Source organism: Engystomops pustulosus, chromosome 4, assembly GCF_040894005.1.
Source record: "Engystomops pustulosus chromosome 4, aEngPut4.maternal, whole genome shotgun sequence".
In the NCBI taxonomy this organism is placed as follows: Eukaryota; Metazoa; Chordata; class Amphibia; order Anura; family Leptodactylidae; genus Engystomops; species Engystomops pustulosus.
The window spans coordinates 224,510,188-224,531,785 of record NC_092414.1 but is presented as its reverse complement, the minus strand read 5'-3'; the positions used below and the strand labels follow the sequence as shown (position 1 = coordinate 224,531,785).

At 53.1% G+C, this 21,598-nt stretch overlaps 2 protein-coding genes across 2 annotated transcripts in view; both read right to left on the bottom strand.

The window, feature by feature from the left end:
• Positions 1 to 358: 358 nt before the first annotated feature.
• Positions 359 to 6,918, bottom strand: SAP25 (Sin3A associated protein 25). Its single transcript, XM_072144693.1, has 6 exons — positions 6,799 to 6,918; positions 6,474 to 6,559; positions 6,328 to 6,392; positions 3,184 to 3,315; positions 2,032 to 2,126; positions 359 to 1,720 (listed from the first exon to the last, which is right to left on the bottom strand). The coding sequence occupies exons 1-6, from the start codon at positions 6,823 to 6,825 to the stop codon at positions 1,457 to 1,459; spliced, it is 669 nt and encodes a 222-aa protein (XP_072000794.1). The 5' UTR covers positions 6,826 to 6,918; the 3' UTR covers positions 359 to 1,456.
• A 2,404-nt stretch (positions 6,919 to 9,322) lies between these two features.
• Positions 9,323 to 21,598, bottom strand: part of LOC140128821 (leucine-rich repeat and calponin homology domain-containing protein 4-like) — a gene marked incomplete at its 5' end in the record, with an annotated part of 28,240 nt that continues 15,964 nt past the window's right edge. The window contains 1 exon segment of the mRNA XM_072150523.1: positions 9,323 to 9,430. Within this exon segment, the coding sequence (XP_072006624.1) occupies positions 9,323 to 9,430 (108 nt within the window).

The following is a 21,598-nucleotide window of genomic DNA, read 5'->3' as shown; positions in this document are numbered from 1 at the left end:
TCACACGGGATATACAGGCAGGGGGCGAGGCTGTGACTACCTCTCACACGGGATATACAGGCAGGGGGCGGGGCTGTGACTACCTCTCACACAGGATATACAGGCAGGGCCGGGGCTGTGACTACCTATCACACAGGATATACAGGCAGGGGGCGGGGCTGTGACCACCTCTCACACAGGATATACAGGCAGGGGGCGGGGACGTGACCACCTCTCACACAGGATATACAGGCAGGGGGCGGGGCTATGACTACCTCTTACACAGGATATACAGGTGAGGAAGGGATAGAAGAAGATCCAGTGAAGCCGGGACAATCCCAGACATCGATGTTGCTATATATTAAAACAATAAACCCGTTTTATTCATAATTAAACAAAAAATGTAACTTCTGAAGACAGAAAAAATGAGTGGCTGCTGCAGAAAGGAAAGGCTACTGCGAGCACAGTGGTGGTGGTGGGGGCTTTTGTGGGCACAGTGGTGATGGTGGGGGGGCTTTTGTGGGCACAGTGGTGGTGGTGGGGGGCTGCTGAGGGCTCAATGGTGGTGGGGAGGGAGGCTACTGAAGGCACAGTGCTAGTGGTGGGGGAGGCTGCTGAAGGCACAGTGGTGGGGTTTGAGGCTACTGTGGGCACACTGCTGGATCAGGCTGTGGAAACAGTGGTTTTGGAGGCTACTGTGGGCACAGTGGTGGTGGTGGGGGAGGCTACTGTGGGCACAGTAGTGGTTGTGGGGAGGCTACTGTGGGCACAGTAGTGGGGGGGGGAGGGCTACTGTGGGCACAGTAGTGGGGGGGGGAGGGCTACTGTGGGCACAGTAGTGGGGGGGGAGGGCTACTGTGGGCACAGTGGTGGTGGTGGGGGAGGCTACTGTGGGCACAGTGGTGGTGGTGGGGGAGGCTACTGTGGGCACAGTGGTGGTGGTGGGGGTGGCTACTGTGGGCACAGTGGTGGTGGTGGGGGAGGCTACTGTGGGCAAAGTAGTGGTGGTGGGGGAGGCTACTGTGGGCACAGTGGTGGTGTGGGGGGAGGCTACTGTGGGCACAGTGGTGGTGGTGGTGGGGGGAGGCTACTGCGGGCACAGTGGTGGTGGGGGAGGCTACTGCGAGCACAGTGGTGGTGGGGGAGGCTACTGCGAGCACAGTGGTGGTGGGGGAGGCTACTGCGGGCACAGTGTTGGTGGGGGAGGCTACTGCGGGCACAGTGTTGGTGGGGGAGGCTACTGCGGGCACAGTGTTGGTGGGGGAGGCTACTGCGGGCACAGCGTTGGTGGGGGAGGCTACTGCGGGCACAGCGTTGGTGGGGGAGGCTACTGCGGGCACATTGTTGGTGGGGGAGGCTACTGCGGGCACAGTGTTGGTGGGCGAGGCTACTGCGGGCACAGTGTTGGTGGGCGAGGCTACTGCGGGCACAGTGGTGGTGGGCGAGGCTACTGCGGGCACAGTGGTGGTGGGCGAGGCTACTGCGGGCACAGTGGGGGGCAACCCATGGATAAACACAAGAGAGCGTTCACTGCCTCCAGTTCCGATGCTGTGTACAGGCTGGGGGAGGGTTCAAGGACTGAGGGGAAGAGATCAGGGGCCACGTCCATATGTCCCCCATTATCTGCAGGTTCCTCCAGAACTTCATCATCATCATCCATAGGATTGTCCTCATAGATGGAAGGAAATACACAGGAAGACATGATGGGAGGTGGAGCCTGGAGACGGAAACAGCCAAATACCTACAACAGAATGACATCATCAGAATAAATCAAACAGAATGAGGAGCTTGGCCCACCCCTGAAGAGTGATAGACAGGAGGAGGGGCTATGAACCTGCCCCACCCCTGCAGAGGGATACAGACAGGAGAAAGGGCTATGAATCTGCCCCGCCCTGCAAGGTGATACAGACAGGAGGAGGGGCTATGAAACTGCCCCTCCCTGCAGGATGATACAGACAGGAGGAGGGGCTATGAGCCTTCCACTCCCCCTGCAGAGTGATAAACAGGATGAGGGGCTATGAATGTGCCCCGCCCCTGCAGGGTGACACTTACATGCAGACTTGATGGTGACAGGAAGTTGTAGACTCGTTGTCCAGGTGACAATAGGGGGTCAACATAGAAATATTCTCCAGGGTTTGCAGTGAATCCTGAGTAGAAAGAGGATGGTGGTTGTAGTACAGGTCATGTGGTTATGAGATAATAGTGGAGCTGCTTCCCATGATGTTACACATCTAACGAGCCATGCTACACACCTCCCAGAGAGAGAGGCGGCCACGCTACACACCTCCCAGAGAGAGAGGCGGCCATGCTACACACCTCCCAGAGAGAGAGGCGGCCATGCTACACACCTCCCAGAGAGAGAGGCGGCCATGCTACACACCTCCCAGAGAGAGAGGCGGCCATGCTACACACCTCCCAGAGAGACAGGCGGCCAGGCTACACACATCCCAGAGAGACAGGCGGCCATGATATACACATCCCAGAGAGAGAGGCGGCCATGCTACACACATCCCAGAGAGAGAGGCGGCCATGCTACACACATCCCAGAGAGAGAGGCGGCCATGCTACACACATCCCAGAGAGAGAGGCGGCCATGCTACACACATCCCAGAGAGACGGGCGGCCATGCTACACACCTCCCAGAGAGACGGGCGGCCATGCTACACACCTCCCAGAGAGACGGGCGGCCATGCTACACACCTCCCAGAGAGACGGGCGGCCATGCTACACACCTCCCAGAGAGACGGGCGGCCACGCTATACACCTCCCAGAGAGAAAGGCGGCCATGATATACTTAGTGTTAGGAGATATATACGTGTATGGATATGTTTGCTGCCATCTACAGGCTACTTTGATATCGCAGTTGTTAACCTTGTTATGTTGTATGTATCTTAATAAAGTTATTGTTGAAATTTCCTCCATGACTTCTGGAAGCACTTGGTGAAGAAGTTCCGGATATTAAAAATAAATTATCAGTTTCCATCATTTTTCTTATATCGTTTTCCCATAAATGTCTCCCAGGTGCCAAACAATCACTTCCATGTCAGCCGGGGGTCACACGATGGGTCACATGACACAGGCCTGAGCCGTACCACTCCACGGCATAGGGGTCAGCTCTGACTGTCTGATACACAGATATGTATTATCACATGGCTCACAGCCCAATGGGTGGGGTATTAGAGCGGCAGCTCTGCTGCTGGTTACCTTCATGCCTCCTCTGCCTCATCTCCGTAGTCTCCAGGTTATGATGAATGGCAGCCGCGGTGTAGTGGGCCTCAAACGTGGGGTGAAGGAGGACACGAGACGTGAGATGGTGCTGGGGGGTCACCTCCACCTCTACAGGGAAACAGAAATCAAAACCATTATAACCCAGAGGTCAGAGAACTCGACACCATCAACGGCCCGAGATAAGGGGCAATGCTCGTCTACAACCTGCTCCTGCGGCTGTAGCTCCATGTGTGGCCGCGTGCTGCGGCTGTAGCTCCATGTGTGGCCGCGTGCTGCGGCTGTAGCTCCATGTGTGGCCGTGTGCTGCGGCTGTAGCTCCATGTGTGGCCGTGTGCTGCGGCTGTAGCTCCATGTGTGGCCGTGTGCTGCGGCTGTAGCTCCATGTGTGGCCGTGTGCTGCGGCTGTAGCTCCATGTGTGGCCGTGTGCTGCGGCTGTAGCCCCATGTGTGGCCGGGTACTGCGGCTGTAGCTCCATGTCTGGCCGGGTACTGCGGCTGTAGCTCCATGTATGGCTGTGTACTGTGGCTGTAGCTGGCTGTGTACTGCGGCTGTAGCTCCATGTATGGCTGTGTGCTGCGGCTGTAGCTCCATGTTTGGCTGTGTACTGCGGCTGTAGCTCCATGTTTGGCTGTGTACTGCGGCTGTAGCTCCATGTATGGCTGTGTACTGCTCCTGTAGTTCCATGTATGGCTGTGTACTGTGGCTGTAGCTCCATGTATGGCTGTGTGCTGCGGCTGTAGCTCCATGTTTGGCTGTGTACTGCGGCTGTAGCTCCATGTTTGGCTGTGTACTGCGGCTGTAGCTCCATGTATGGCTGTGTACTGCTCCTGTAGTTCCATGTATGGCTGTGTACTGTGGCTGTAGCTCCATGTATGGCTGTGTACTGCGGCTGTAGCTCCATGTATGGCTGTGTACTGCGGCTGTAGCTCCATGTATGGCTGTGTACTGCTCCTATATTTCCATGTATGGCTGTGTACTGGTGCTGTAGCTCCATGTATGGCTGTGTACTGCGGCTGTAGCTCCATGTATGGCTGTGTACTGCGGCTGTAGCTCCATGTATGGCTGTGTACTGTGGCTGTAGCTCCATGTATGGCTGTGTACTGCGGCTGTAGCTCCATGTTTGGCTGTGTACTGCGGCTGTAGCTCCATGTATGGCTGTGTACTGCTCCTATATTTCCATGTATGGCTGTGTACTGGTGCTGTAGCTCCATGTATGGCTGTGTACTGCGGCTGTAGCTCCATGTATGGCTGTGTACTGCGGCTGTAGCTCCATGTATGGCTGTGTACTGCGGCTGTAGCTCCATGTATGGCTGTGTACTGCGGCTGTAGCTCCATGTATGGCTGTGTACTGCGGCTGTAGCTCCATGTATGGCTGTGTACTGCGGCTGTAGCTCCATGTATGGCTGTGTACTGCGGCTGTAGCTCCATGTATGGCTGTGTACTGCGGCTGTAGCTCCATGTATGGCTGTGTACTGCGGCTGTAGCTCCATGTATGGCTGTGTACTGCGGCTGTAGCTCCATGTATGGCTGTGTACTGCGGCTGTAGCTCCATGTATGGCTGTGTACTGCGGCTGTAGCTCCATGTATGGCTGTGTACTGCTGCTGTAGCTCCATGTATGGCTGTGTACTGCTGCTTTAGCTCCATGTATGGCTGTGTACTGCTGCTTTAGCTCCATGTATGGCTGTGTACTGCTGCTGTAGCTCCATGTCTGGCTGTGTGGCTGTGTACTGCGGCTGTAGCTCCAGATCTGGCTGTGTACTGCGGCTGTAGCTCCATGTCTGGCTGTGTACTGCGGCTGTAGCTCCATGTATGGCTGTAGCTCCATGAATGGCTGTAGCTCCATGAATGGCTGTAGCTCCATGAATGGCTGTAGCTCCATGAATGGCTGTAGCTCCATGAATGGCTGTAGCTCCATGAATGGCTGTGTACTGCGGCTGTAGCTCCATGTATGGCTGTGTACTGCTCCTGTAGCCCCATGTATGGCTGTGTACTGCGGCTGTAGCTCCATGTATGGCTGTGTACTGCGGCTGTAGCTCCATGTATGGCTGTGTACTGGTGCTGTAGCTCCATGTATGGCTGTGTACTGCGGCTGTAGCTCCATGTTTGGCTGTGTACTGCGGCTGTAGCTCCAATTATGGCTGTGTACTGCTCCTATAGTTCCATGTATGGCTGTGTACTGGTGCTGTAGCTCCATGTATGGCTGTGTGCTGCGGCTGTAGCTCCATGTTTGGCTGTGTGCTGCGGCTGTAGCTCCATGTATGGCTGTGTACTGCGGCTGTAGCTCCATGTATGGCTGTGTACTGCTCCTGTAGCCCCATGTATGGCTGTGTATTGCGGCTGTAGCTCCATGTATGGCTGTGTACTGCTGCTGTAGCTCCATGTATGGCTGTGTACTGCTGCTGTAGCTCCATGTATGGCTGTGTACTGCTGCTGTAGCTCCATGTATGGCTGTGTACTGCGGCTGTAGCTCCATGTATGGCTGTGTACTGCGGCTGTAGCTCCATGTATGGCTGTGTACTGCGGCTGTAGCTGGCTGTGTACTGCGGCTGTAGCTCCATGTATGGCTGTGTACTGCGGCTGTAGCTCCATGTATGGCTGTGTACTGCTCCTGTAGCTCCATGTATGGCTGTGTACTGCTCCTGTAGCCCCATGTACGGCTGTGTACTGCGGCTGTAGCTCCATGTATGGCTGTGTACTGCGGCTGTAGCTCCATGTATGGCTGTGTACTGCGGCTGTAGCTCCATGTATGGCTGTGTACTGCTCCTGTAGCCCCATGTACGGCTGTGTACTGCGGCTGTAGCTCCATGTATGGCTGTGTACTGCTCCTGTAGCTCCATGTATGGCTGTGTACTGCTCCTGTAGCCCCATGTACGGCTGTGTACTGCGGCTGTAGCTCCATGTATGGCTGTGTGCTGCGGCTGTAGCTCCATGTTTGGCTGTGTACTGCGGCTGTAGCTCCATGTATGGCTGTGTACTGCGGCTGTAGCTCCATGTACGGCTGTGTACTGCGGCTGTAGCTCCATGTATGGCTGTGTACTGCGGCTGTAGCTCCATGTATGGCTGTGTACTGCTCCTATAGCTCCATGTATGGCTGACTGCAGTATGTTGAGATACTTACCTGATCGCAGGCAGTAGAGGGGGGGTGCGTTACACTGTGTCTGGGTTTCGGTTTCATCACTTGACCTGGGGACACATTATTGATGCAGAATTAGAGGTTCAGCTGCAGAAATTGGGGTCCACACCCGCGGTCATGTGACGTCTCACCTGAGGTCGTCATCTCCAGAGAAGTCGCCCTCCTCCTCCTCATCGCTGTCTTCTATGGACTCGCAGTCGGTGTGGTCACAGGACATCTACAAAGAGACGCCCCCTGGAGGTCACAGAAGAAAGGGGCGACCCCCAACCTGCAGCTCCTGAAATCCTCTGTGCTGCTGTGACCTGCTCACCGGGATCCTAAATCCACCTACTGATATCATACTGACCCTCCTGAAGTGCTCTGCGCCTGTAGCCCATCACAGCAGGGGGGCACTTCCACTCTCTGCTCTACTCCAGATCATCCTCCAATATGAGGCCCCTCTGAGTGAGCACTTACCTGGGTCAGTGCACCTGCCTCTTCCATGCTTTCCCCATCACTAACTTTAGCAAGACCTGCAGTTCCCGGCACGGACACCAGGGGGCAGAGGACAAGGAACGTCTCTCCTGTGCACAGCGCCACCTGGCGGCTCCAGGAACATAACAGAGAATCCGAGACAGCGCCACCTGCTGCAGGACGTGGCTACTTGTAGATATATATATATATGTACAGCCGGTATAACCTGGGGATCTCCTGTATATAGTGATATATGTACAGCCGGTATAACCTGGGGATCTCCTGTATATAATGATATATGTACAGCCGGTATAACCTGGGGATCTCCTGTATATAGTGATATATGTACAGCCGGTATAACCTGGGGATCTCCTGTATATAATGATATATGTACAGCCGGTATAACCTGGGGATCTCCTGTATATAATGATATATGTACAGCCGGTATAACCTGGGGATCTCCTGTATATAATGATATATGTACAGCCGGTATAACCTGGGGATCTCCTGTATATAATGATATATGTACAGCCGGTATAACCTGGGGATCTCCTGTATATAATGATATATGTACAGCCGGTATAACCTGGGGATCTCCTGTATATAATGATATATGTACAGCCGGTATAACCTGGGGATCTCCTGTATATAATGATATATGTACAGCCGGTATAACCTGGGGATCTCCTGTATATAATGATATATGTACAGCCGGTATAACCTGGGGATCTCCTGTATATAATGATATATGTACAGCCGGTATAACCTGGGGATCTCCTGTATATAATGATATATGTACAGCCGGTATAACCTGGGGATCTCCTGTATATAATGATATATGTACAGCCGGTATAACCTGGAGATCTCCTGTATATAATGATATATGTACAGCCGGTATAACCTGGGGATCTCCTGTATATAGTGATATATGTACAGCCGGTATAACCTGGGGATCTCCTTTATATAATGATATATGTACAGCCGGTATAACATGGGGATCTCCTGTATATAATGATATATGTACAGCTGGTATAACCAGGGGATCTCCTGTATATAATGATATATGTACAGCCGGTATAACCTGGGGATCTCCTGTATATAATGATATATGTACAGCCGGTATAACCTGGGGATCTCCTGTATATAATGATATATGTACAGCCGGTATAACCTGGGGATGTCCTGTATATAGTGATATATGTACAGCCGGTATAACCTGGGGATCTCCTGTGTATAATGATATATGTACAGCCGGTATAACCTGGGGATCTCCTGTATATAATGATATATGTACAGCCGGTATAACCTGGGGATCTCCTGTATATAATGATATATGTACAGCCGGTATAACCTGGGCATCTCCTGTATATAATGATATATGTACAGCCGGTATAACCTGGGGATCTCCTGTATATAATGATATATGTACAGCCCGTATAACCTGGAGATCTCCTGTATATAATGATATATGTACAGCCGGTATAACCTGGGGATCTCCTGTATATAATGATATATGTACAGCCGGTATAACCTGGGGAGCTCCTGTATATAATGATATATGTACAGCCGGTATAACCTGGGGATCTCCTGTATATAATGATATATGTACAGCCGGTATAACCTGGGGATCTCCTGTATATAATGATATATGTACAGCCGGTATAACCTGGGGATCTCCTGTATATAATGATATATGTACAGCCGGTATAACCTGGGGGTGTCCTGTATATAATGATATATGTACAGCCGGTATAACCTGGGGATCTCCTGTATATAGTGATATATGTACAGCCGGTATAACCTGGGGATCTCCTGTATATAGTGATATATGTACAGCCGGTATAACCTGGGGATCTCCTGTATATTATGATATATGTACAGCCGGTATAACCTGGGGATCTCCTGTATATAATGATATATGTACAGCCGGTATAACCTGGGGATCTCCTGTATATAATGATATATGTACAGCCGGTATAACCTGGGGGTCTCTTGTATATAATGATATATGTACAGCCGGTATAACCTGGGGATCTCCTGTATATAATGATATATGTACAGCCGGTATAACCTGGGGATATACTGAGCAGACTATTATATTGCAGCACATTTCACTCGTTTTACTTTGTATTCGTCATGAGATTTTATTATTTACATGTAGGTAAAGTGAAGATCTTTATAGAACACTGAATATACTGGGGGGGGGGGGATTACTTGTAGAATCTCTGTGGGATCTTGTCTATGACCTGAGTGCTTGGTGTATTATTCACCTCTTTATATCTTTGGAGATGGGCGCGGTTAGTAGTTATGGTCGTCTCCAAGAGGGAAAAAGTCATTGATGTCCTCTTGATAACAAGGTCTAGGCGGTCACGTGATCACAACAGGACCTGATAATGGCGCTATCTTGGTGCTGACCACCGCAGACTAGAAACAAGACCAACTGCAACATTGTAGATATATAAAGGAGCTGAACGTATGAAGACTCCTGGACGGTTCTTGCTTTGGTCACCAACTCCTGGAAGACAAGTCACGGTTTGGAGGATTTCACGCTGTTCTGGAATAGCGACTGCACCGTGATGAACATCCGGCTCAAAGCTTCACCTTCCAAGATGTCGTGAGGAGAGCAGAGGTTGTCCTGGGAGAGGGAAGGAAGAGAAGACGCAGGACACGTAGTGTCAGGTGAGGACAACGTAACATGGGGTTAGAACAGGACCAGGATGTTTAGAATGAAGATGGAGGTCAGTGAGGAGGACACAATGTGGTTAGGACAGGGTATGGGGGGAAGAAGAAGGAAGGAGGAGGTCAGTGAGGAGGACACAATGTGGTTAGGACAGGGTATGGGGGGAAGAAGAAGGAAGGAGGAGGTCAGTGAGGAGGACACAATGTGGTTAGGACAAGGTATGGGGGGGAAGAAGAAGGAAGGTGGAGGTCAGTGAGGAGGACACAATGTGGTTGGGACAGGGTATGGTGGACAGAAGAAGGAAGGTGGAGGTCAGTGAGGAGGACACAATGTGGTTAGGACAGGGTATGGGGGAAGAAGAAGGAAGGAGGAGGTCAGTGAGGAGGACACAATGTGGTTAGGACAAGGTATGGGGGGGAAGAAGAAGGAAGGTGGAGGTCAGTGAGGAGGACACAATGTGGTTGGGACAGGGTATGGTGGACAGAAGGAGGAAGGTGGAGGACAGTGAGGAGGACACAGTGTGGTTAGGACAGGGTATGGGGGGAAGAAGAAGGAAGGTGGAGGACAGTGAGGAGGACACAATGTGGTTGGGACAGGGTATGGTGGACAGAAGAAGGAAGGTGGAGGTCAGTGAGGAGGACACAATGTGGTTAGGACAGGGTATGGTGGACAGAAGAAGGAAGATGGAGGGCAGTGAGGAGGACACAATGTGGTTAGGACAGGGTATGGTGGGCAGAAGGAGGAAGGTGGAGGTTAGTGAGGAGGACACAATGTGGTTGGGACAGGGTATGGTGGACAGAAGAAAGAAGGTGGAGGTCAGTGAGGAGGACACAATGTGGTTGGGACAGGGTATGGTGGGCAGAAGGAAGGTGGAGGTCAGTGAGGAGGACACAATGTGGTTAGGACAGGGTATGGTGGACAGAAGAAGGAAGGTGGAGGTCAGTGAGGAGGACACAATGTGGTTAGGACAGGGTATGGTGGAGAGAAGGAAGATGGAGGTCAGTGAGGAGGACACAATGTGGTTAGGACAGGGTATGGAGGACAGAAGAAGGAAGGTGGAGGTCAGTGAGGAGGACACAATGTGGTTAGGACAGGGTATGGTGGACAGAAGGAGGAAGGTGGAGGTCAGTGAGGAGGACACAATGTGGTTAGGACAGGGTATGGTGGGCAGAAGGAGGAAGGTGGAGGTCAGTGAGGAGGACACAATGTGGTTAGGACAGGGTATGGGGGGAAGAAGAAGGAAGGTGGAGGTCAGTGAGGAGGACACAGTGTGGTTGGGACAGGGTATGGTGGACAGAAGAAGGAAGGTGGAGGTCAGTGAGGAGGACACAATGTGGTTGGGACAGGGTATGGTGGACAGAAGAAGGAAGGTGGAGGTCAGTGAGGAGGACACAATGGTTAGGACAGGGTATGGTGGGCAGAAGAAGGAAGGTGGAGGTCAGTGAGGAGGACACAATGTGGTTAGGACAGGGTATGGTGGACAGAAGAAGGAAGGTGGAGGTCAGTGAGGAGGACACAATGTGTTTAGGACAGGGTATGGTGGACAGAAGAAGGAAGGTGGAGGTCAGTGAGGAGGACACAATGGTTAGGACAGGGTATGGTGGGCAGAAGAAGGAAGGTGGAGGTCAGTGAGGAGGACACAATGTGGTTAGGACAGGGTATGGTGGACAGAAGAAGGAAGGTGGAGGTCAGTGAGGAGGACACAATGTGGTTAGGACAGGGTATGGTGGGCAGAAGGAAGGTGGAGGTCAGTGAGGAGGACACAATGTGGTTGGGACAGGGTATGGTGGACAGAAGAAGGAAGGTGGAGGTCAGTGAGGAGGACACAATGTGGTTGGGACAGGGTATGGTGGACAGAAGAAGGAAGGTGAGGTCAGTGAGGAGGACACAATGTGGTTGGGACAGGGTATGGTGGACAGAAGAAGGAAGGTGGAGGTCAGTGAGGAGGACACAATGGTTAGGACAGGGTATGGTGGGCAGAAGAAGGAAGGTGGAGGTCAGTGAGGAGGACACAATGTGGTTAGGACAGGGTATGGTGGACAGAAGAAGGAAGGTGGAGGTCAGTGAGGAGGACACAATGTGGTTAGGACAGGGTATGGTGGGCAGAAGGAAGGTGGAGGTCAGTGAGGAGGACACAATGTGGTTGGGACAGGGTATGGTGGACAGAAGAAGGAAGGTGGAGGTCAGTGAGGAGGACACAATGTGGTTGGGACAGGGTATGGTGGACAGAAGAAGGAAGGTGGAGGTCAGTGAGGAGGACACAATGTGGTTAGGACAGGGTATGGTGGGCAGAAGAAGGAAGGTGGAGGTCAGTGAGGAGGACACAATGTGGTTAGGACAGGGTATGGTGGACAGAAGGAAGGTGGAGGTCAGTGAGGAGGACACAATGTGGTTAGGACAGGGTATGGTGGGCAGAAGGAGGAAGGTGGAGGTCAGTGAGGAGGACACAATGTGGTTAGGACAGGGTATGGTGGGCAGAAGGAGGAAGGTGGAGGTCAGTGAGGAGGACACAATGTGGTTAGGACAGGGTATGGTGGGCAGAAGGAGGAAGGTGGAGGTCAGTGAGGAGGACACAATGTGGTTAGGACAGGGTATGGTGGACAGAAGGAGGAAGATGGAGGTCAGTGAGGAGGACACAATGTGGTTAGGACAGGGTATGGTGGGCAGAAGGAGGAAGGTGGAGGTCAGTGAGGAGGACACAATGTGGTTAGGACAGGGTATGGTGGACAGAAGGAAGGTGGAGGTCAGTGAGGAGGACACAATGTGGTTAGGACAGGGTATGGTGGGCAGAAGGAGGAAGGTGGAGGTCAGTGAGGAGGACACAATGTGGTTAGGACAGGGTATGGTGGGCAGAAGGAGGAAGGTGGAGGTCAGTGAGGAGGACACAATGTGGTTAGGACAGGGTATGGTGGGCAGAAGGAGGAAGGTGGAGGTCAGTGAGGAGGACACAATGTGGTTAGGACAGGGTATGGTGGGCAGAAGGAGGAAGGTGGAGGTCAGTGAGGAGGACACAATGTGGTTAGGACAGGGTATGGGGGGAAGAAGAAGGAAGGTGGAGGTCAGTGAGGAGGACACAGTGTGGTTGGGACAGGGTATGGTGGACAGAAGAAGGAAGGTGGAGGTCAGTGAGGAGGACACAATGTGGTTGGGACAGGGTATGGTGGACAGAAGGAGGAAGATGGAGGTCAGTGAGGAGGACACAATGTGGTTAGGACAGGGTATGGAGGACAGAAGAAGGAAGGTGGAGGTCAGTGAGGAGGACACAATGTGGTTAGGACAGAGTATGGTGGGCAGAAGGAGGAAGGTGGAGGTCAGTGAGGAGGACACAATGTGGTTAGGACAGGGTATGGTGGACAGAAGAAGGAAGGTGGAGGTCAGTGAGGAGGACACAATGTGGTTAGGACAGGGTATGGTGGACAGAAGAAGGAAGGTGGAGGTCAGTGAGGAGGACACAATGTGGTTAGGACAGGGTATGGTGGGCAGAAGGAGGAAGGTGGAGGTCAGTGAGGAGGACACAATGTGGTTAGGACAGGGTATGGTGGGCAGAAGGAGGAAGGTGGAGGTCAGTGAGGAGGACACAATGTGGTTAGGACAGGGTATGGTGGGCAGAAGGAGGAAGGTGGAGGTCAGTGAGGAGGACACAATGTGGTTAGGACAGGGTATGGTGGGCAGAAGAAGGAAGGTGGAGGTCAGTGAGGAGGACACAATGTGGTTAGGACAGGGTATGGGGGGAGAAGGAGGAAGGTGGAGGTCAGTGAGGAGGACACAATGTGGTTAGGACAGGGTATGGGGGGAGAAGGAGGAAGGTGGAGGTCAGTGAGGAGGACACAATGTGGTTAGGACAGGGTATGGTGGGCAGAAGGAAGGTGGAGGTCAGTGAGGAGGACACAATGTGGTTAGGACAGGGTATGGTGGACAGAAGAAGGAAGGTGGAGGTCAGTGAGGAGGACACAATGTGGTTGGGACAGGGTATGGTGGACAGAAGGAAGGTGGAGGTCAGTGAGGAGGACACAATGTGGTTAGGACAGGGTATGGTGGACAGAAGGAAGGTGGAGGTCAGTGAGGAGGACACAATGTGGTTAGGACAGGGTTTGGTGGACAGAAGGAAGGTGGAGGTCAGTGAGGAGGACACAATGTGGTTAGGACAGGGTATGGTGGGCAGAAGGAGGAAGGTGGAGGTCAGTGAGGAGGACACAATGTGGTTGGGACAGGGTATGGTGGGCAGAAGAAGGAAGGTGGAGGTCAGTGAGGAGGACACAATGTGGTTGGGACAGGGTATGGTGGACAGAAGGAGGAAGGTGGAGGTCAGTGAGGACACAATGTGGTTAGGACAGGGTATGCTGGGCAGAAGGAGGAAGATGGAGGTCAGTGAGGAGGACACAATGTGGTTAGGACAGGGTATGGTGGACAGAAGAAGGAAGGTGGAGGTCAGTGAGGAGGACACAATGTGGTTAGGACAGGGTATGGTGGACAGAAGAAGGAAGGTGGAGGTAAGTGAGGAGGACACAATGTGGTTAGGACAGGGTATGGTGGACAGAAGAAGGAAGGTGGAGGTAAGTGAGGAGGACACAATGTGGTTAGGACAGGGTATGGAGGACAGAAGGAGGAAGGTGGAGGTCAGTGAGGAGGACACAATGTGGTTGGGACAGGGTATGGTGGGCAGAAGGAGGAAGGTGGAGGTCAGTGAGGAGGACACAATGTGGTTGGGACAGGGTATGGTGGACAGAAGGAGGAAGGTGGAGGTCAGTGAGGAGGACACAATGTGGTTGGGACAGGGTATGGTGGACAGAAGGAGGAAGGTGGAGGTCAGTGAGGAGGACACAATGTGGTTGGGACAGGGTATGGTGGACAGAAGGAGGAAGGTGGAGGTCAGTGAGGAGGACACAATGTGGTTAGGACAGGGTATGGTGGAAAGAAGGAGGAAGGTGGAGGTCAGTGAGGAGGACACAATGTGGTTAGGACAGGGTATGGTGGAGGTCAGTGAGGAGGACACAATGTGGTTGGGACAGGGTATGGTGGAGGTCAGTGAGGAGGACACAATGTGGTTGGGACAGGGTATGGTGGAGGTCAGTGAGGAGGACACAATGTGGTTAGGACAGGGTATGGTGGACAGAAGAAGGAAGGTGGAGGTCAGTGAGGAGGACACAATGTGGTTAGGACAGGGTATGGTGGGCAGAAGGTGGTCAGTGAGGAGGACACAATGTGGTTAGGACAGGGTATGGGGGTAAGAAGAAGGAAGGTGGAGGTCAGTGAGGAGGACACAATGTGGTTAGGACAGGGTATGGAGGACAGAAGGAGGAAGGTGGAGGTCAGTGAGGAGGACACAATGTGGTTAGGACAGGGTATGGTGGGCAGAAGAAGGAAGGTGGAGGTAAGTGAGGAGGACACAATGTGGTTGGGACAGGGTATGGTGGGCAGAAGGAGGAAGGTGGAGGTCAGTGAGGACACAATGTGGTTGGGACAGGGTATGGTGGGCAGAAGGAAGGTGGAGGTCAGTGAGGAGGACACAATGTGGTTAGGACAGGGTATGGTGGACAGAAGAAGGAAGGTGGAGGGCAGTGAGGAGGACACAATGTGGTTAGGACAGGGTATGGTGGACAGAAGGAGGAAGGTGGAGGTCAGTGAGGAGGACACAATGTGGTTAGGACAGGGTATGGTGGACAGAAGGAGGAAGGTGGAGGTCAGTGAGGAGGACACAATGTGGTTAGGACAGGGTATGGTGGGCAGAAGGAGGAAGGTGGAGGTCAGTGAGGAGGACACATGTGGTTAGGACAGGGTATGGTGGGCAGGAGGAAGAAGGTGGAGGTCAGTGAGGAGGACACAATGTGGTTAGGACAGGGTATGGTGGGCAGAAGAAGGAAGGTGGAGGTAAGTGAGGAGGACACAATGTGGTTGGGACAGGGTAGGTGGGCAGAAGAAGGAAGGTGGAGGTAAGTGAGGAGGACACAATGTGGTTGGGACAGGGTATGGTGGGCAGAAGGAAGGTGGAGGTCAGTGAGGAGGACACAATGTGGTTAGGACAGGGTATGGTGGGCAGAAGGAGGAAGGTGGAGGTCAGTGAGGAGGACACAATGTGGTTGGGACAGGGTAATGGTGGGCAGAAGAAGGAAGGTGGAGGTAAGTGAGGAGGACACAATGTGGTTGGGACAGGGTATGGTGGGCAGAAGAAGGAAGGTGGAGGTAAGTGAGGAGGACAAATGTGGTTGGGACAGGGTATGGTGGGCAGAAGAAGGAAGGTGGAGGTAAGTGAGGAGGACACAATGTGGTTAGGACAGGGTATGGTGCGCAGAAGAAGGAAGGTGGAGGTAAGTGAGGAGGACACAATGTGGTTGGGACAGGGTATGGTGGGCAGAAGGAAGGTGGAGGGCAGTGAGGAGGACACAATGTGGTTAGGACAGGGTATGGGGGAAGAAGGAAGGTGGAGGTCAGTGAGGAGGACACATGTGGTTAGGGACAGGGTATGGTGGGCAGAAGGAGGAAGGTGGAGGTCAGTGAGGAGGACACAATGTGGTGGGACAGGGTATGGTGGGCAGAAGAAGGTGGAGGGCAGTGAGGAGGACACAATGTGGTTGGGACAGGGTATGGTGGACAGAAGGAGAAGGTGGAGGTCAGTGAGGAGGACACAATGTGGTTAGGACAGGGTATGGTGGGCAGAAGGAGGAAGGTGGAGGTCAGTGAGGAGGACACAATGTGGTTAGGACAGGTATGGTGGAGGTCAGTGAGGAGGACACAATGTGGTTAGGACAGGGTATGGTGGAGGTCAGTGAGGAGGACACAATGTGGTTGGGACAGGGTATGGTGGGCAGAAGGAGGAAGGTGGAGGTCAGTGAGGAGGACACAATTTGGCTGGGACAGGGTATGGAGGACAGAAGAAGGAAGGTGGAGGACAGTGAGGAGGACACAATGTGGTTAGGACAGGTTGGTGGGCAGAAGAAGGAAGGTGGAGGTAAGTGAGGAGGACACAATGTGGTTGGGACAGGGTATGGTGGGCAGAAGGAAGGTGGAGGGCAGTGAGGAGGACACAATGTGGTTAGGACAGGGTATGGTGGGCAGAAGGAAGGTGGAGGTCAGTGAGGAGGACACAATTTGGCTGGGACAGGGTATGGAGGAAGAAGAAGGAAGGTGGAGGGCAGTGAGGAGGACACAATGTGGTTAGGACAGGGTATGGGGGGAGAAGGAGGAAGGTGGAGGTCAGTGAGGAGGACACAATGTGGTTAGGACAGGGTATGGTGGACAGAAGAAGGAAGGTGGAGGTCAGTGAGGAGGACACAATGTGGTTAGGACAGGGTATGGTGGACAGAAGAAGGAGGTGGAGGTAAGTGAGGAGGACACAATGTGGTTAGGACAGGGTATGGTGGACAGAAGAAGGAAGGTGGAGGTCAGTGAGGAGGACACAATGTGGTTAGGACAGGGTATGGTGGACAGAAGAAGGAAGGTGGGAGGTAAGTGAGGAGGACACAATGTGGTTAGGACAGGGTATGGTGGACAGAAGAAGGAAGGTGGAGGTAAGTGAGGAGGACACAATGTGGTTAGGACAGGGTATGGAGGACAGAAGGAGGAAGGTGGAGGTCAGTGAGGAGGACACAATGTGGTTGAGACAGGGTATGGTGGACAGAAGGAGGAAGGTGGAGGTCAGTGAGGAGGACACAATGTGGTTAGGACAGGGTATGGTGGACAGAAGAAGGAAGGTGGAGGTCAGTGAGGAGGACACAATGTGGTTAGGAACAGGGTATGGTGGACAGAAGAAGGAAGGTGGAAGGTAAGTGAGGAGGACACAATGTGGTTAGGACAGGGTATGGAGGACAGAAGGAGGAAGGTGGAGGTCAGTGAGAGGACACAATGTGGTTGAGACAGGGTATGGTGGACAGAAGGAGGAAGGTGGAGGTCAGTGAGGAGGACACAATGTGGTTAGGACAGGGTATGGAGGACAGAAGAAGGAAGTGGAGGTCAGTGAGGAGGACACATATGGTTAGGACAGGGTATGGTGGGCAGAAGGAGGAAGGTGGAGGTCAGTGAGGAGGACACAATGTGGTTAGGACAGGGTATGGGGGTAAGAAGAAGGAAGGTGAGGTCAAGTGAGGAGGACACAATGTGGTTAGGACAGGGTATGGTGGGCAGAAGGAGGAAGGTGGAGGTCAGTGAGGAGGACACAATGTGGTTAGGACAGGGTATGGTGGGCAGAAGAAGGAAAGGTGGAGGTAAGTGAGGAGGACACAATGCTGGTTGGGACAGGGTATGGTGGGCAGAAGAAGGAAGGTGGAGGTAAGTGGAGGAGGACACAATGTGTTAGGACAGGGTATGGTGGGCAGAAGAAGGGGAGGTAAGTGAGGAGCACAATGTGGTTGGGACAGGGTATGGCTGGGCAGAAGGAAGGTGGAGGGCAGTGAGGAGACACAATGTGTTAGGACAGGTATGGTGGGCAGAAGGAGGAAGGTGGAGGTTCAGTGAGGAGGACACAATGTGGTTAGGACAGGGTTGGGTGGGCAGGAGGAGGAAGTGGAGGTCAGTGAGGAGGACACAATGTGGTTAGGACAGGGTATGGTGGGCAGAAGGAGGAAGGTGGAGGTCAGTGAGGAGGACACAATGTGGTTGGGACAGGGTATGGTGGGCAGAAGGAGGAAGGTGGAGGTCAGTGAGGAGGACACAATGTGGTTAGGACAGGGTATGGTGGACAGAAGGAGGAAGGTGGAGGTCAGTGAGGAGGGACACAATGTGTAGGACAGGGTATGGTGGGCAGAAGGAGGAAGGTGGAGGTCAGTGAGGAGGACACAATGTGGGTTAGGACAGGGTATGGTGGAGGTCAGTGAGGAGGACACAATGTGGTTAGGACAGGGTAAGGTGGAGGTCAGTGAGGAGGACACAATGTGGTTGGGACAGGGTATGGTGGGCAGAAGGAGGAAGGGTGGAGGTCAGTGAGGAGGACACAATTTGGGTTGGGACAGGGTATGGAGGACAGAAGAAGAAGGTGAGGACAGTGAGGAGGACACAATGTGGTTAGGACAGGGTATGGTGGGCAGAAGAAGGAAGAGGTGGAGGTAAGTGAGGAGGACACAATGTGGTTGGGACAGGGTATGGTGGGCAGAAGGAAGGTGGAGGGCAGTGAGGAGGACACAATGTGGTTAGGACAGGGTATGGTGGGCAGAAGGAAGGTGAGGGCAGTGAGGAGGACACAATGTGGTTAGGACAGGGTATGGTGGACAGAAGGAGGAAGGTGGAGGTCAGTGAGGAGGACACAATGTGGTTAGGACAGGGTATGGAGGACAGAAGAAGGAAGGTGGAGGTCAGTGAGGAGGACACAATGTGGTTAGGACAGGGTATGGTGGACAGAAGGAGGAAGGTGGAGGTCAGTGAGGAGGACACAATGTGGTTAGGACAGGGTATGGTGGCAGAAGGAGGAAGGTGGAGGTCAGTGAGGAGGACACAATGTGGTTAGGACAGGGTATGGGGGGAAGAAGAAGGAAGGTGGAGGTCAGTGAGGAGGACACAATGTGGTTAGGACAGGGTATGGTGGGCAGAAGGTGGTCAGTGAGGAGGACACAATGTGGTTAGGGACAGGGATGGTGGTAAGAAGAAGGAAGGTGGAGGGCAGTGAGGAGGACACAATGGGTTAGGACAGGGTATGGAGGACAGAAGGAGGAAGGTGGAGGTCAGTGAGGAGGACACTATGTGGTTAGGACAGGGTATGGTGGGCAGAAGAAGGAAGGTGGAGGTCAGTGAGGAGGACACAATGTGGTTAGGACAGGGTATGGTGGACAGAAGAAGGAAGGTGGAGGTAAGTGAGGAGGACACAATGTGGTTAGGACAGGGTATGGTGGACAGAAGAAGGAAGGTGGAGGTAAGTGAGGAGGACACAATGTGGTTAGGACAGGGTATGGAGGACAGAAGGAGGAAGTGGAGGTCAGTGAGGAGGACACAATGTGGTTAGGACAGGGTATGGTGGGCAGAAGAAGGAAGGTGGAGGTAAGTGAGGAGACACAATGTGGTTGGGACAGGGTATGGTGGGCAGAAGAAGGAAGGTGGAGGTAAGTGAGGAGGACACAATGTGGTTGGGACAGGGTATGGTGGGCAGAAGAAGGAAGGTGGAGGTAAGTGAGGAGGACACAATGTGGTTAGGACAGGGTATGGTGGGCAGAAGAAGGAAGGTGGAGGTAAGTGAGGAGGACACAATGTGGTGGGACAGGGTATGGTGGGCAGAAGGAAGGTGGAGGGCAGTGAGGAGGACACAATGTGGTTAGGACAGGGTATGGTGGGCAGAAGGAAGGTGGAGGTCAGTGAGGAGGACACAATGTGGTTAGGACAGGGTATGGTGGACAGAAGGAGGAAGGTGGAGGTCAGTGAGGAGGACACAATGTGGTTAGGACAGGGTATGGTGGCAGAAGGAGGAAGGTGGAGGTCAGTGAGGAGGACACAATGTGGTTAGGACAGGGTATGGTGGAGGTCAGTGAGGAGGACACAATGTGGTTAGGACAGGGTAAGGTGGAGGTCAGTGAGGAGGACACAATGTGGTTGGGACAGGGTATGGTGGGCAGAAGGAGGAAGGTGGAGGTCAGTGAGGAGGACACAATTTGGTTGGGAACAGGGTATGGAGGACAGAAGAAGGAAGGTGGAGGACAGTGAGGAGGACACAATGTGGTTAGGACAGGGTATGGTGGGCAGAAGAAGGAAGGTGGAGGTAAGTGAGGAGGACACAATGTGGTTGGGACAGGGTATGGTGGGCAGAAGGAAGGTGGAGGGCAGTGAGGAGGACACAATGTGGTTAGGACAGGGTATGGTGGGCAGAAGGAAGGTGGAGGGCAGTGAGGAGGACACAATGTGGTTAGGACAGGGTATGGTGGAGGTCAGTGAGGAGGACACAATGTGGTTGGGACAGGGTATGGTGGGCAGAAGGAGGAAGGTGGAGGTCAGTGAGGAGGACACATATTTGGTTGGGACAGGGTATGGTGGACAGAAGGAGGAAGGTGGAGGTCAGTGAGGAGGACACAATGTGGTTGGGACAGGGTATGGTGACAGAAGGAGGAAGGTGGAGGTCAGTGAGGAGGACACAATGTGGTTGGGACGGGTATGGGGGCAGAAGGAGGAAGGTGGAGGTCAGTGAGGAGGACACAATTTGGTTGGGACAGGGTATGGTGGACAGAAGGAGGAAGGTGGAGGTCAGTAGGAGGCCACAGATTGGGGTAAGTATGGAGCAGGAGACATCAGGATGTTGTAACAAGGGCAGAAAGAGTATTGGATGGAAGAGAAGATTAGCGAGTGATGGAAACCGATGACATCACATCGGGATGTTACATCAGAGGTCATGAGGGGTCAGATGATTCCTTCCTAGATCCCGCTGATCACCGCACCTCAATATCTGGTGTAGAGGTTCAGCAGACAGCGCCATTCTCTGTGTAGTGGTCAGACCAGGGAGTACAGACGTGAGGGTGCTGGACTGCACCAGTCTGATACTTAGGACCTCTGCCCACCCTCAGAGCTGCGCTCCCTACATTCCTGGGGACGTGTACCCCAATAGTGCAGCCACGACCACAGGACCCCCAGATGGAGGGGCTGGTGGAGATCTTCACCTTTAGTACTGATAATTGATACTGTTGATTAGAAATGTCTTCATGGTAACAGACTACACCCGGGCGCTGTGTAGTCAGATCAGCATGGCTCAGCAGGGGAGCTGCGTACACACAACTTGTGTTCCCTCCCCGGATGAAGCTCCTTCCCTGCCACCGCAGGGGTTCCTGGGAACACCATGTAACCTCACACAACCCCTCGAGGCCCCCACCCCCCGCACACTACACATGGTTGACCCTCTCAATCCGGCACATTCCAATGACAACCAGGAGGGGGGGTTTAATCATAATATATAGTTACATTACTGTACAGTGCAGCTTATTGGTCAGTGTCCTCTGGGTATACAGCTATATACAGTGCATATATAAATACATGGGGGGGTCAGTGCTTTATTTACAGGCTACGTCCTATAAAATATATTAGAGTCCGGAGGGACCCCTATACAATATATATCTATCTATGGTCACTATAGGCAGGCGGCTCAGGCACTCGTGGTGGGAGCAGCCAATCACAAGGCAACCGGCACTTTTTGGCGTGTGGGGGGATAAGGCACAGGGATTGGGG

Bases quoted from the DNA above. Each gene is read 5' to 3' on its own strand.
- SAP25 (XM_072144693.1), bottom strand. From the start codon at position 6,825: ATGGAAGAGGCAGGTGCACTGACCCAG. The intron at 6,393-6,473 runs GTGAGACGTCAC...ATGTGTCCCCAG, and splicing joins TCTGGAGATGACGACCTCAG to GTCAAGTGATGAAACCGAAA. The intron at 3,316-6,327 runs GTAAGTATCTCA...GTTTCCCTGTAG, and splicing joins CCTCTACTGCCTGCGATCAG to AGGTGGAGGTGACCCCCCAG.